At 54.9% G+C, this 14,843-nt stretch overlaps 1 protein-coding gene across 3 annotated transcripts in view; it reads right to left on the bottom strand.

Annotated features, from left to right (window-relative positions):
• Nucleotides 1-1,405: 1,405 nt before the first annotated feature.
• SYNGR1 (synaptogyrin 1) overlaps nt 1,406-14,843 on the bottom strand; it is a 29,424-nt gene continuing 15,986 nt past the window's right edge. For 2 of the 3 annotated variants that reach the window (XM_059082436.2, XM_067010235.1), the window contains exons 2-4: nt 10,913-11,150; nt 9,372-9,517; nt 1,406-5,271 (exon numbers count right to left, since the gene is read on the bottom strand). In XM_059082436.2, the coding sequence (XP_058938419.1) occupies nt 5,050-5,271; nt 9,372-9,517; nt 10,913-11,150 (606 nt within the window). In that variant the 3' untranslated portion in view covers nt 1,406-5,049. Of the gene's footprint in view, nt 5,272-7,821; nt 8,123-9,371; nt 9,518-10,912; nt 11,151-14,843 lie in introns of those variants that run through there. The other variant, XM_059082437.2, reaches the window with a different exon arrangement.

Raw genomic sequence — 14,843 nt, 5'->3', positions numbered from 1 at the left:
GATTGCGAGCAGTTGCGGCCCCCAGGCCTCCTTAAAGCAAAGCAGGACAGAACCTGAGTAGGCTGAAACCTGAGGTTCTCCACTCTCTCCTGGAACTCGCGCCTCTTCCTGAGTCTCCGCCCACTCCTGATTGACCAGTCCCTCTGCTCCATCGCCGAGGGAAGCAATCTGATTGGCTTAGCCATAGCGGGGGGGGGGGCGCTGCTTTATAACAGCCATGGCGCCAAGGCCCTGGGAGACCCATCAGCCTGTGAAGGGGCGGCCCGTGGATCAGGTGTTCACCTCTGTCCAATCAGAGGCCTAGAGGCTATTTCTCAGGCCGGGACTACTGCGGAATCTGCAGAGAGCAGGAGAGTGGGCGCGGCCAGCACCGTAACTGACAGGTCCATACTGAGAGCCGAGCTCACCTGCTCCTCCCCGCCAGCCTGACCTCCAGCACTTCCAGTACTTGGGAGCTGTTCTCACACCTACCTCACCCCTCTTTACTCAGTCCATCATTTACTGATCTGCTCTTCCGTCAAACTTCTTCCACTCTTCTCATCGCCATGGTGACCTTCCTGTCTGAACACTGGGCAGCAACCTCGACTGCCATCTCACCACCGGAGCGGTCTTTTTAAAGAACACACTGAGATGGTCACTCGCTCTTCAGTGGGTTCCACACACTTGCTCTGAACCAAACTCCTACGCAGGCCTCAAGACCCTGCGCCGTGCAACTCGAGTACCCTCTGCATTCTCTCCCGTGTCCGCCACTCTCAAGCTCTTCCCCAGACGGGACGGCGTTTTAGTTCCTCTCCAGAATGCTCATCAGCCCACCTTCTTGCCAGCGAACCCCTGCACATCCTAGACAGCTCAGGTTAAGGGTCATGTACTCAGAGGGGCCCAGGTCTAAACCGCATCTTCTGACACTCTCTCAGCACTTCACACAGTTGAGATTTTTGCTTGCAAGTTGGTTTAACGTCCATCTCCCCTGCTGGAAGACCACCTCTGCAAGGACAGGGGTGTCTACCTGGCTGTGTTGAACTCCTAGGGCCCAGCACAGTGTCTGGCACTTTATAGAGTCTGAATAAATACTGTGCCAGCTGAGGGCCACTAACTGTAAAGACAGCGCCCTGCAAACAGGTGTATGTAAGAGCATGGGAATGGTCTGGAAGGAATGAGGCCAAGCTAATCTTGGCTGCCTCTGGTGGTTGGGGAAGGGACCAGGAAAGGGAGTGGCGATGGGGTGTGCGTGCACGCACACATGTAAAGGTGGGGGGCACTGGCTTCATCTGTAATGACTTTACTTTTCACTAAACATTAATGAACAAATAAAGCATGTTCCAGGTCAGGGGAGACGGAGGGGATGGGCAAATGCCAAGCCACACTCACCAAGAACAAAAAAACACTGTGACACTCTGCAATCCACTGGTGGGTTTGGAGTCTTCACTTTATTACTATGTCACCAGAAGTCACCACCTTCACTTGGTTCACCACAAATGGACGGATGTCATAAAGGAGGGTGCCATGGGGCCACTGGATTCACTCTTGAGAGACTTAACCAGGTGGTGGGCGAGTCCAGAGTGGGGGCCCAGGATGGGGACCGCCATTCACTGCACACACACACGCACAGAGATATGTTTGTGGAGCCTTATATTATACATCTTATATATAGAAAATATATATATTTATACTATACACAGGCAGTAACGCTGCGGGAAGGGCCAGGGCACCCTGACAAGGGCTGTGGGCACCAGGGGATGGTGAGCGTCACACCAAGGGGCAGCGCTGGGAGACGGGTGGACAAGTCCATCCTCCCACAAACTCTTGGGAGGGGTGCTCCCCCTTTGTGCTCCTCAGAGAATCAAAGGGGTCTTGGGCCAAGGTTGGGGGCTCTCGAGGGGTAACACGGGGGCTCTTGGTTACATGGGGGAAGCCTGGGACCCCCAACAGTCTTCAAAGATCGAGAACCACCAGGGAAGGGTGGAGTGGGGAGCAGATGCCAGTACCCTGGGAGTTAGTCCCTCAATTGTTACACACCCAGGTGGTCCAGGAGCCACATCCAGGCAGATGCCTGTGATGGAACAGGATCAGTGTCAACTCAGAGGCAGGAGACCTGGATCCCGAACCTCTAGCTCTGTGCTTGACTTTGGACAGGTCACTGTCTTCCTGGCCCAGACTCTACCACCCCTAAGTGTCCTTGCAGCTCTAAACTTGTGTGGAACCCAGTTTTCCTTGGCCCTCTCTTGTGCTTGATGGGAGGGAGCCCAAGCTCATCAAGGTCGGACTGCAGGGGTGCCCTTCTCCAAGGAAGGGCGTGGAAGCAAGAGAGAGGCAGAGGAGGGCAGCAGGGAGGGAAAAGGGGATACCGCTGGCCTGTGAGCACAGGCTCTAAGCTTGGGGCCCCCAGGGGGCTGTCCTCCGCCAACAGAAGGAGCAGGGCTTCCCCACCAACCACTCAGTAGGGGAGTCAGGAGCCCTGGGTCTCAATCAAATCCCACCCTCCAAATCTCTGCTTCTGTTTCTCACCCCCACCGCAGCACAGCCTGACCACGGGACCCTGTCTGGGCAGCACCCCAGGACTAGTGGGGAATGCTGAGTGAGATGATTCAGCAGCCCCCAATCCTGGCAGGGCCTTGTAAATGTTCCCATTCTGGGGTGGCAGGTAGAGTCTGTAATAAACACCCACTGACCGGGTAAAGTTTAGATGGTACCTTGCCCTCTAGCCCAGCAGCAGCAGCAGCTGGTCGGTGCCCAGGGGAAGAGATAGGCAGCACCTTGGGGTCTCCTGGTGCCCATCAGCAAGCGACGTTTTTGGTGGGGAGTGGGTGAGGGAGAGGACTTCTCATAGAATCCTACGTGGGCACAGAACTTCTCTCTGCCAGAAACACCCCCACTCCCAACCCTGACCTTTTTCGCAAACCTCTGGTCTGGTACCAGTTCCGATGCTCAAGCTGGCAGAGATACCAGAGCCCCATCCTGTCCCCGCTTGGGCCACCCAGGGGGAGAGAACCATAGATACAGCCCCTTCCCCAGATGTGGAAAATTGAAGTCAGCAACAAGCAGCTGTCCCTTGGCTCTCTGGGGTCCTCTCCTGTCACCGCTGCCCCTTGGGAGGACTTGACCAGACCTGATCCACGCTCCACTGCTAATTCACGTGCTGAGCCTCAGTTTCCCCTTAAGTGGGGACGATGACGCTACTTCCCTGCCTAGGAAATTCCCTCTCCTTCCCTCATTGCCAAGCTAACTGCTGCCCGTCCTCAGGGCCCCTCCTTGGGGAGCCGCAGCCCGCCATGCACTCGCATAGCACCTCACCCCTGTGATGGACCCTGGGTACAGCTGTCAGTTCAAAGCTCATCTCTGATGACTGTCAGCTCCTTGAGGGCAGGGACCCCACCCTCTGTATTCCCAGCACAGATGCCCCATAACTGCCGAATCAACGGGCAAGTGAACAAGTATTACCTGCCCCTTAGGGCTCTCGTGGGGGCTGGCGGTGGGAACACGCAGCACCGTGCCGACCTGCAATCACAGTGCCCTGCTTCCCGAGGCACTGGCTGGCGGACGCTGCGCCCCAGGTCTCCCCACACCTCTCCCCTCTTCACGGCCTCCCCAACCCCTAAGGCTCAGTGGAGAGCCCACGCTGTGTAAGAGTCCCTCCCTGTCCCCCACAACCCTCCCTGTGCCTTTGAGGACACCTGCCACCCTCTCCCCTACAGCCTGTGGCCTCCCGGAGCCTTCCGCGCCCCGGGGGCTCTCACCGTTCATCTTGAGGACAGTGTGTCCCACGGCAGCAGCTTGCAGGCTGGCCTCGCTGGGTCTAGAGCCCCTGTCTTCCCACAGGGAGACCAGCCGTTTGGCGGGCCTTCTGGAAGGCTTTGGCTTGGCTGTCCCAGCCCCTGGGCCCCTGGCTGACCCCGCATGAGGAAAGATGACACAGTGTCCCAGATCAGTTCTGTTTCCTGGGAGGTCGCAAGGGCAGGGAATGGGGCACCTGCTGGGTAGCTGGGACCAAGAAGACCAGGTAGCAAGCCCAGCCCTGCCGCTCACTCACTGTAACCTTGGGCGACGTGCTCCCCATGCGGGCCTCCTTGTCCACCCGGCCCCTGGCAGGGACATAGCGAGCCCCTCCGAGAGGCAGGGACAGTGGTCAGTCGTCGGGAGGCCACCAAGGCGTGCTGGAGCTCCTGGCGGGGTACGCGCAGCATGGAGCAGCACACGGGAGCCAGGCCCGCCCTCTTGGCTCTCCTGCCCTAGGAGGCGGCCAGGGGAGGGGCGGGCGGGATGTGGGGAGAGGGGCCTGGAGGCAGGGCTGTCCCACTGGGCGGAACAGTCGGGGCAGAGCAGGCCCCCGGCTTGCAGCAGAATCAGGGTGTCTCATGGGCTGAGGTCCCCAAGGCCTCCCAGAGTGACGGTAGCACTCAGCGGTGGAGCCCCCAGCTCGGGGAGCGGGGATGGTGGGGAGGCCAGGGGACAGCAGGTGCTCTGCAGTCAGGGGGCCTGGGCTTGGCCCCATCTCTATCACTGGCTGCCTGAGTGACCCTGGGCGAGTGACCTTGACCTCTCCACGCCTCAGTTCCTCAGCCATAAAATGGAGATAGGCCAACGGTTGTAGCACTCCTAGCAGGTGACAGCCCCCAGTGTCCTGTGGGTGCTCACACCCTGCAGCCAAACCTTCATCCTCCCGGTCTAGCTCTCTCTCCATTCCTACTTCTGGTACCAGTAGGGCCTCCTCCACATCTCCTCTTCCCCATTTCCAGGGACCATTTGCCTTTCAGCACTCATGCCAAGCACAGGCCTGATAGACAGTAGGTGTTCAACGAACGCTCGAAGACACAAGGAATGAATGCAAACACCCCAGGGCCCTGCTGGACACACCTGCACACACATGTGGATACCCGCCCCCCAACACCTCACTGCCCCATCCCACCCGAGCTGCCCTGGACCTCAGTGGAACCACCTGGAGGGACCGGGCAGGGCAGCCTGGGAGGGAGAAGGGGGCCGGGTGTGAAGGGAGGGAGCAGGGGGCAGCTGGGGCAGGTCACAGGCAGGCGGGGGGCAGGCGGTCACTGTGGCTCAGTAGCCCTGCGACTGGTAGCCCTGGGGCTCGGGCTCAAAGGCGCTGGCCGGCTGCTGGTAGGTGCCACCCATGCCGGCGGGGTCTGGCCCGGTGCTGGGCTCCACGTAGGGGGCGTAAGGCATGCTGGTGTCCTGGCTGGGGTCCATGTAGTCCTGGGAGAAGAGGGCTGAGTCTGCGCCAATCTGGTACCTCTGGAAGGCCAGCACAGCCTGGCCCGCCTGGGGACGGGGGTCGGCGGGGACAAGGACAGGCGGGAGGGGATGGTTAGGGGAGAGACAGACAAGAGCACTGGATTAGTAGAGGTTAGTCCACAGGACACAGGCAATAGAGGGTTAAATATCCTCAAAACACAGAAGAGGAAACCAAGCTTGACTGGGGAGGAAGGAGGGCTGTCCTTGCAGCCAGCCCAGAACCACCACATTCTCTAGCCACAAAGAACTTCGGAAATCACCTGCCCTACGTCCCCTCATCCCAGAGGCCGCTCTGGGTCAACAAAAATTCTAGAATCTTCATTTTGGAGTGTTAAAATGCCCCCAAGGCCCACAGCATCCTTCTCAAAATGTGTTCTTAGGGAGTTAGATGGAATGGAGAAAAAAGTTTTTGGTGGGACACAGAAATGTCGGCATCTCCTAAAAGCTATTCTGTCTCTCTTGCAGTTAGGCATAGCCATATGACTAAGTTCTAGCCAATGGGTCACCCCCAAGTTCTTTGTCCCACCCTTTGACCTGATGCCTGGAATGCAGGTGTGATAGCAGGCGCTCTAGTTGTCATAATGGACCATGAGGTCCATGAGCCAAATTGTAGGGATGGATGAGGCCCGGGTCATTAAAGACTTCTGGAGCCACTATGCCAGCCCTGGACTGTCTTCCCAGACTTAGACTTTGTTTAAACCACTGTCATTTGTGATTTCTGTCATTTGTCGCTGAACCTAACTCTAACTGAAATGCTTCACCAAACAAGTTTGGGAAACTGAGTTAAATAGAAGACTATAGGACTTGTCAGAGCTTTGACTAATGTATGCTGGGATCCCCAAGGGGAAAACTACGGCAAGCAACATTTGCCAACCTTATGCAACCACTGAAGTCCTTTTTTCATAGGACCTAGTTGGGAAAGACTTGTCTACTGCATAAATGCATAGGCGGGAAATTCTTTTCCAGTAAAAGCAGTTACATTGTTATTAAGGACAATGACACTGATCACACCAAGCTAGGGAATAAATTAAATCTGTCATTAAACGACACTGCTTATAGGTTTACACTGAAAGCCTTCTCCAGAGACCTTCCCAATCCAGGTAATCTGCCTGTGATGGGAAAATGCTAATGTTCTACATACCCTTGTTTTGGGGCTGGGAAGACTGAGGCCTAGAAAAGGGTGGCCTCATGGCAGCCAGTGCCAGAACCCAGACCTGAACACAGGGGTCCTGCCCCTTCCCAGCCACAGCCCTCCCCACCTCCTTCCTTTTGATCAGGCTGCTGACAAGGCACGAAGTCAACCAGGAACCCAAAAGGGTCAGTGGGTGAGAGGCAGGGGGCAAAGGGCCAGGGGCCTGGGAAAGGCAGACCAGGCCTCAAGGAGGTGGGCTGAGGAAGTTAGGAGTGGCCCTCCTGTATTTTCCACTATGTTGGTACGAGGTCCTGGCTGCGGGGGCGCTCGGATGCAGGAGCCTGGAGAAGCAGGGAGGTGGAAAGTCCCCCCTGGGGTACCGGCCACATTGTCAGCACCCTTGAGTCATCAGTGAGCCCACAAGAGCACACGGGGAATGAATGAATGAATGAATGAGTCCCTGAGAGGAACTTCTGCAGACCTGGTCCTCCCACAGCTCCCTGTTTCCACTGGTGTCTGCACGGAGGCAGAGGGCTGGAGCAGATGACCTCTGCAGACCCTTCCGGGAAGGGGCCTCTAGCTACAGGCACCTAGTGCTATATCTGTGGTCACTCCTCCATCCCCACTGAGTCAAGGCCTCCCTTAGCCAGCCAGTTCAAAGGGCCACAGACAGGAGCCATGGAGGGGCGTGGGCCCCTGCTGGACCGGGGTGCATAGGTGGGGCTGGGAGTTCTGTTCAGAGCCCAGGGACCTGGTGGCCCACCTGGCCCTGCTTCTTCAGAGCAAGCGCACTCTCTGTGGCATTTCCACCGTGCAGTGCTTTGCCCTGGGGGCCAGTTTGTACTCCAGGGCAGCAGAGGGAACCTGTGTAGAAATGGGGGCCAAGGTCCTTTGGAAGAACAGGGATTCACCACACGGGAATCACTCCCAAAGTAGAGATTATGAAGGTGCCCTTGACTCCTCGGAGAGAATGAATGAATGAATGAATGAATGAACAAAAGAACCTACATTTATTGAGCATCTCTGTGCCAAGCCCTGTGCCAAGCTTTGTTTCATCTCTGCAACAGCCCTGAGAGGTTGGTCCATCATCACTCCTCAGTCCAGGGAAGTAGACTGAGGCTCAGAGAGGTGCACAGGTTTGCCCAGGGTCACAAAGCACATGAGAGCAGAGCCAGACCATGAGTCCTCTGATGTCCTGGGCCAGAGCCCCCTTGGCAGCCAGCCTCCGTGGGGACTGGAAAATCGGCCTTCACATTGCAGCCATGGGACGGGCTCTCAGCCCCCAGCTCGGCACCCTGACAGCCCATGTGCGGAGCCACCTCCAGCCCTTCTACAGCCTGTGCAGTACATCTGGGGGAGGCTTTGGTTTGTCGGTCTTCCCCTCCCCAGGCTGTGGGCTCCTGGGGCCAGGGACCACATCTGATTCATCACTAGGCACAGAACAGTTGCTCAATAAATGTTTACTGAATGAACAGACACATGAAGAATAAACAAAGGAGGCAATGAGCGGATGGTGAGCCTTAACTGGCCCCTCTAGCCAGCTTTCCACCACCCTGCACGCCCTGGCATCTTGGCCGGTCCAGGAAGTGGGCTGTCCCCCAACCTTGCCACTGGGCATGATTAGGGCTCCCTGCTTCTGGAAGCCGGGCAAGCCTATGGCTGTGCTGAGGTGGGAAACAGCGTGCTGTATTCCTCCTGGAAGGTAAGGTCCTTGAATCTCCGCACGGCCAAGGCTGCGGTCAGGCTCTGCCAGGAGAGAGCAGGGGTGAGGCCAGTGGGGAAGAACAGGGAGAGGCAGAGGTGCCAGCGGGGAGGCTGACTTCAGTGGGCTGGTGGGCACCTGTCAGTCAGGCTTTCAGACCCACCCCTGGAAGTCCTGGTGTCCAATCACCCACTCCTCCTCTGCAAGCCCCGCCCCCAAGAGAAAAGGGATAGCCAGGAACCCACAAACAAGGAAGAAGTCTAGGACAGGCCCAGGAGGGCAGGGGGGACAGGGAAGGCTGGCTGCAGCAAGGCTTCACAGGAGGGGTCAGGACAGCTGGAAGGTCTGGAGGGAAGGGGGCTGTGGGCCAGGGGGCACTGTCAGAGGGGAGGCGAGAACCCCTGGGATGGCGGAACGGAGCCTATATAACCCCAGATATATATGCAGGAGGGAGACGAGAGAAGAAGAAATAAATCGAGAGGACCTGGAACCAGTGGGAAAGAAGGACCAGCCTTGCTGTCATGCTGATGGGTGCTCAAGACCACTCGGTCTAGAGCCTGCAAAGGGGTGACCTCTGGCCAGTGGGGCCCAGAGACATGCTTTTTTGGACCCACACAATATATTTTTTTAAACTTGAACAAATTGCTAACACATAAAGATCAGATTTCTCATAGAAATTCAGACTTCTGGGCTCCCTGGGAGAACAGGAAGACCTGGCCTCTGTGGGTCCCCAATACTGCTCAGAACAGAGGCCGGGCAGAGGGAACCCTTTTAGGACGGTGTGCACATGCCACCCGGTCCACTCACGCCTTCTAACATCCTGCCTGCCCCATGGCCATCTGCGTTTGTGACACACCCCACAGCAAATCCAATCTCCCCACTTTACAGATGGGAAGACAGAGGCCCAGAAAATTTGAGGCAGCCCCACGATTTGACCCAGGTCTCCTGACTCTCAGCTTGGGCTCCTTCCCAGCCTTGAACCTCAAGGCCTTGTCTTCCCATCTAGGCCTCAGCTTTGTCATCTGTGAAAGGGGACAGTAAATACCTACCACCCAACTGTTGGAGTGGTTGGGAGGCGAGTCCATTACCACAGGAATGGTGCCCTGCACCGAAGCCAGGGTCTGCTACCACCACCTGACCGTCTTTGCTGGACAGTCTCCTTCCTCAGGGAGCAGCCCCGCCATGAACATTGAGGAGGGAAGCAGAACAGAGTCCATGGCTATGCTCAGAGGCCACCAGCCCAGGAACCTGGCTGGGGCCGGCGAGTGTGGGCTGGGTGGGCGGTGTACTCACCCACGTGAAGATGGAGAAGAAGGAGAAGGCGATGGCAGCCCGGGCCGCGTCTGTCCCTTGGTTCATCAGGTTGTCCTCGGGCTTGGAGACCTGCCACTGATTGGCCAGGTAGCAGAAGCCCACGAACCAGAGGAAGGCCCAGAAGGCTGGGGTGCGCACGGGGCCAGGCGGAACGCCCGCATGGGGAGAGGGGGTGAATAGGGAGGAAATTGGAAACCGAGGAACAGAGGAGGTTCAAGAGCACGTCTCCCACGCTCCCCCACCCCCAAAGGGAGAGGAGGTGGGGGTCAGAGTCGGGAGAGCACGGGGAAGGTGCAGGCGAAAACAGAGAGGCCGGTCCGATGCAGAGCGGGAGAGAGACCACAGAAAGGAGCCAGCCAGGCCGCGAGCAGATCCAGGGAGGACCGGGCAGTGAGAGGGAGGGAGAGACAGAGAAAAGTCAGTCAGCCTCGGCCGGCGTTTCTCTAACCTCAGCCAACACAGGTTTCCTGGCTGAATCCCTGACTGACACGTGGTCCACCCTGAGGCCTGCAGCTCTCTGGGAGGAGCGTCCACCCAACCCCGCGCCTGACTGCAGCCTCCCAGAGAACTGGGCAGGGGAGGATGAGAGGACGCTGGGGCCAGCAGGTCTGAGTCTCAACCACTAATGTGTCTGCAGCCTCACAAAGCCCCGAGGTTAGTGAGGGGCCCAGCCCTTTGAGAGCCGAGGTCTGCGGAGTTTAGTGGTGCGAGCCTTGTGGCAACAAGATCTCTGGATGCCCACAGTCTAGCCATAGAAGTCCAGAGCTGCTCAGGATAAAAAGCGTGTGTGCCGGGGGTGGTGCCTAGAGCCCAGCCCCTCCCAGAGGCACTGCTGGGGAACCCTGGGGCTCCACGGAACACAGTTTGAGCACCACTCATGTCATTCTAGTTCCTTCAAGTCTAAGGGACCCTGGGCCTCACTGCCTGCAAGCCAGGCACATCCTGAGAGTCCTGGGGCCAGGAAGTGGGGGGAGGTCCCAGCCAGACACCTGAGACCACAACCCTAGACCACTGGCACCAAACCCAAGCACCCTCCAATCAGCCTCTCAGAACTCATGGGGACAGAGGCCAGGGTACTTCTGCCAAAGGCCATTTCTGAAGGGCAAGGGTGGCAGGTCACGGCAGCTCCCCAGCTCCAGGTCCTGACCCTGCCGGGGTACCTACTGTGCGCTAGGGCCTTCAGCCATCGCCTTGCTTACTTCTCAGGGGGCTCCACCAGGGAGGGGCCAGGAGAGGCCCCTGAAAGAAGAGGTGACTCCTCTGGTCGCTGTGCTCCCCTCCCCGCATGCGCTGTGGGCTGTTCTGGGGTCTCAGGCCCATCCCTGGCCCCACCCTTCCCTGCTGCCAGCCCTGTGACCCGAAGTCTGTCCCTTCACCCGCCCGCACCTCAGTTTTCCCATCTGGAAAATAGGGAGAAGGGTGGAGCCGCCTCCCAGGTGTGTGTGAGGATGAGCCCGGACAGCCCCCTGCGGACTCTGCTGTGCTGGGGTTGGGGGGCGCCCGCTGGGAGGGGGGCTCACCCGAGACACCGATGTCAGATAGGACGGCCTTCTTACGGTCCTTGACACTGCTGATCTGCGGGAAGTACACGTCCAGGGCCAGGTAGAGCAGGCAGGTGAGGAAGGCAAGCACGCCCACGGTCACGCCGTAGCCGCAGGCATTGGGGTTGTGGTTGTAGATGCAAAACTCCTCGCTCTCCGAGGAGCTGTTGAGGTAGCCCTCATTCACGATGGAGCCGAACACCACGATGGAGAACACCTGCGGTGGCGGGGGAGGGGCAAGGGCAGGCGTGAGACCCCTCCCAGTACCAGCCCCAGGGGAGGGGAGGGCTGCCAACCCCCTCGGCCTGCAGCCTGCCTCTCTGTGAGCCCTCTTCACCCCAAACAGCCACAGGGCTGGTGTTAAGCAGGCATTTCAGAGGGCAGGCCCAGAGAGGGAGGGGAACTTGCTTGGGGTCACACAGCACAGGCGGGGTCAAGCTCCTTCTTCAGCTGCAGGCACTGAGGACCCTCCGACCACAGACGTGACCCCACTCCCCTTCCAGCCAGGTGCTGAGAGGTCTTCCTGGGCCCTGATACCACAGTTCCTCTAGGACTGAACCTGGCCTCCCAGAAAAAGAGGTCTCAGCCCTCTGGGTGGTGAACTGCCACGCCAGCAAGCCCCCCGCTGATTCCTCCGGATCTGGGCACATGCCCAGCACCATTCTGTGCTCCCCTCTGCTCTGCAGAGCCACGGGCTGTTCTGGGGTCTCAGGCCCTGTCCTTGGTCCACCCTTCCCTGTTGCCCAGGCCCTGACAAGTGGAAAGAATGATAAATGAAAAAACTGCAACAGTCACAACCCTGTCAATTACAGAGCAACAGGTCAGTTACTTGCAGGACCCCAAGCGTAACATGTGTTACCTCCTTAAGTGCCCCCAACAACTTCCAAGACAGGTCTATTTCAGCTGGGCTGGCAGCCAGCAGAGGTGGGCCCCTAAGACCCCACCTCCGGGTATTCACGCGTTTGTGCAATCTCCTTCCCCTAGGCTGTGGGCTGAGCCTAGCGATTTGCTTCTAAACAAACAGAATACGTCAAAAAGTGACGGGATGTCACTTGCGTGAGGAGGTTACAAAGACCTGGCCTCCATCGTGCTCACCCCCTCTTGACCCCTCTCGCTTGCTCTGATGGAAGCAGCTGCCAGGTTTTGAGCTGCGGTATGGAGAAACACACGCAGCATGGAACGGAGAGAGGCCTCCAGTCAACAGCCAGCATGGAACTGAGCCCCGTGGCCCACAGGGAACAAGTCCTGCCAGCACCATGTAAGTGAGCTTGACAATGGCTCCTCCCTCAGCCTTCAGATGAGACCGCAGCCCTGGCTGACACCATGATGTGAGAGGCAGTGGCACCTCGCTAAGCAGATTCCTGGCCACAGAAACTGTGAGATAACAAATGTTTGTTGCTTTAAGCCACTACATTTTGGGGTGTCTTGTTACGTAGCAGCAGCTAACGAATACAATCAGCATCATCGGCGTTTTGCAGATGAGGCAGGGAAAGTATGGGTATTGGTTAACGTGCCCAGAGTCACACTGCTGGTACGTGGCAGAGCTGGCTTCAAACCCAGCGACCTGACTCTGAAGTTCATGCTTTTTCCTCCCAACTCTCGCCTCCCTGGAAACTATGATTATGACGAGGCCCAGACCCAACTGACAAACACACAAACAGGAAAACAGAACCTCAGACGTAGCCTACAGTGAACTTGAGGTGCAGGCTGCAGAGGGTTTATTGTCCATTTTCCACTTCACTTTGCTTTCCAATTTTTCTACAATAAGGAACTAGAATTTCAATATGACCCAGACACATTTTTCGTCCTTAGCTAACACGTAGGATGGGAAGGGACTCCAGCGCAGGTGTGAGAAAAAATACAAGAAGCATCATTTTTTAAATTGTATCTTTTTAAGACGTCTACACTTTATATGGGTTTTATAATGTACTGGATATATTAGTGTAGCAGTAATATATATAAAACAAATCCACATTTTTAATTGAAGTATACTTGATGTACAATATTATATAAGTTACAAGTATACAATATAGTGATTCACAATTTTTAAAGGTTATATTCCATTTATAGTTATTATAAAATATTGGTTATAATCCCTTGTTGTACAATAAATCCTTGTAGCTTATTTTATACGTAATAGTTTGTACCTCTTAATCCCCTACTGCTGTATTGCCCCTCCCTACTAGTAACCACTAGTTTGTTCTCTATATCTGTGAGTCTGCTTCTTTTCTGTTATATTCACTAGTTTGTTGTGGTTTTTAGATTCCACATATAAGTGATATACAGTACTTGTCTCTCTCTGTCTGACTTATTTCACTTAGTGTAATACTCTCCAAGTCCACCCATGTTGCTGCAATGGCAAAATTTCATTCTTTTTTATGGCTGAGTGGTATTCCATTGTATATATATAAAATATTTACCATATCTTCTTTATCCATTCATCTGTTGATGGACATTTAGGTTGCTTCCATTTCTTGGCAACTGTAAATAATGCACGAACATTGGGGGGCATGTATCTTTTCAAGTTGGTGTTTTTGTTTTTTTCAGATATATGTCTAGGAGTGGAATTGCTGGGTCATATGGTAGTTCTATTTTTAGTTTTTTGAGAAACCTCCATACTGTTTTCCACAGTGGCTGCACCAATTTACATTCCCCCCAACAGTGTATGAGGGTTCCCTTTCCTCCACATCCTCGTCAACATTTATTTGTGTTCTTTTTAAAAAATATTTATTTATTATTTGTTTATTTATTTGGGCTGCACCGGGTCTTCATTGCAGCATGCGGGATCTTTAGTTGCAGCATTTGGACTCTTAGTTGCAGCATGCATACAGGATCTAGTTCCCCGACCAGGGATAAAACCCGGGCCCCCTGCATTGGGAGTGTGAAGTCTTACCCACTGGACCACCAGGGAAGTCCCTATGTTCTTTTTGATGATAACCATTCTGACAGGTGTGATATGATATCTCATTTTTGTTTTGATTTGCATTTCCCTGACGATTAGCGATGGTGAGCATTTTTTATGTGCCATCTGCATTTCCTCTCTGGAAAAATGTCTATTCAGGTCTTCTGTCCATTTTTTAATCAGTTTTTTTTTTTTTTTTTTTTTTTTTTTTTTTTTTTTTTTGCGGTATGCGGGCCTCTCACTGTTGTGGCCTCTCCCGTTGCGGAGCACAGGCTCCGGACGCGCAGGCCTAGCGGCCATGGCTCACGGGCTTAGTTGCTCCGCGGCATGTGGGATCTTCCCGGACCAGGGCACGAACCCGTGTCTCCTGCATCGGCAGGCGGATTCTCAACCACTGCGCCACCAGGGAAGCCCCAGGTTGTTTTTTTGATGTTGAGTTGTATGAGCTGTTTATATATGTTGGATATTAACCTCTTATCAGCCGTATCATTTGCAAATATTTTCTCCCATTCAGTAGGGTTGTGTTTTTGTTTTGTTCATGTTTCCTTTGCTGTGCAAAAGGTTTTAAGTTTAATTAGGTCCCATTGGTTTATTTTTGCCTTTATTTCCTTTGCTTTAGGAAATAAATCCAAAAAAATACTGCTATGATTTATGTCAGAGAGTGTTCTGCCTATGTTTTCCTCTAGGAGTTTTATGGTTTCCAGTCTTACATTTAGGTCTTTAATCCATTTGGAGTTTATTTTTGTATATGGTGTTAGAGAACACTCTGATTTTATTCTTTTACATGTAGCTGTCCAGTTTTACCAGCACCACTTATTGAAAAGACTGTCTTTTCTCCACTGTATATTCTTGCCTCCTGTGTCATAGATTAACTGACCATAGGTGCGTGGGTTTCAAATTTACATTTAATGGGAGCACTGATTCAAACATTTTTCCTGAAGGACAGCATGAACTAAGGTTTGGAGACCACTGGTTCATGACACTGTGTGTTAACAAGGATTCTTTTTT

The sequence above is a fragment of the Kogia breviceps genome, chromosome 12 (assembly GCF_026419965.1).
Source record: "Kogia breviceps isolate mKogBre1 chromosome 12, mKogBre1 haplotype 1, whole genome shotgun sequence".
NCBI lineage: Eukaryota > Metazoa > Chordata > Mammalia > Artiodactyla > Physeteridae > Kogia > Kogia breviceps.
This window is presented reverse-complemented; position numbering and strand designations above follow the sequence as displayed.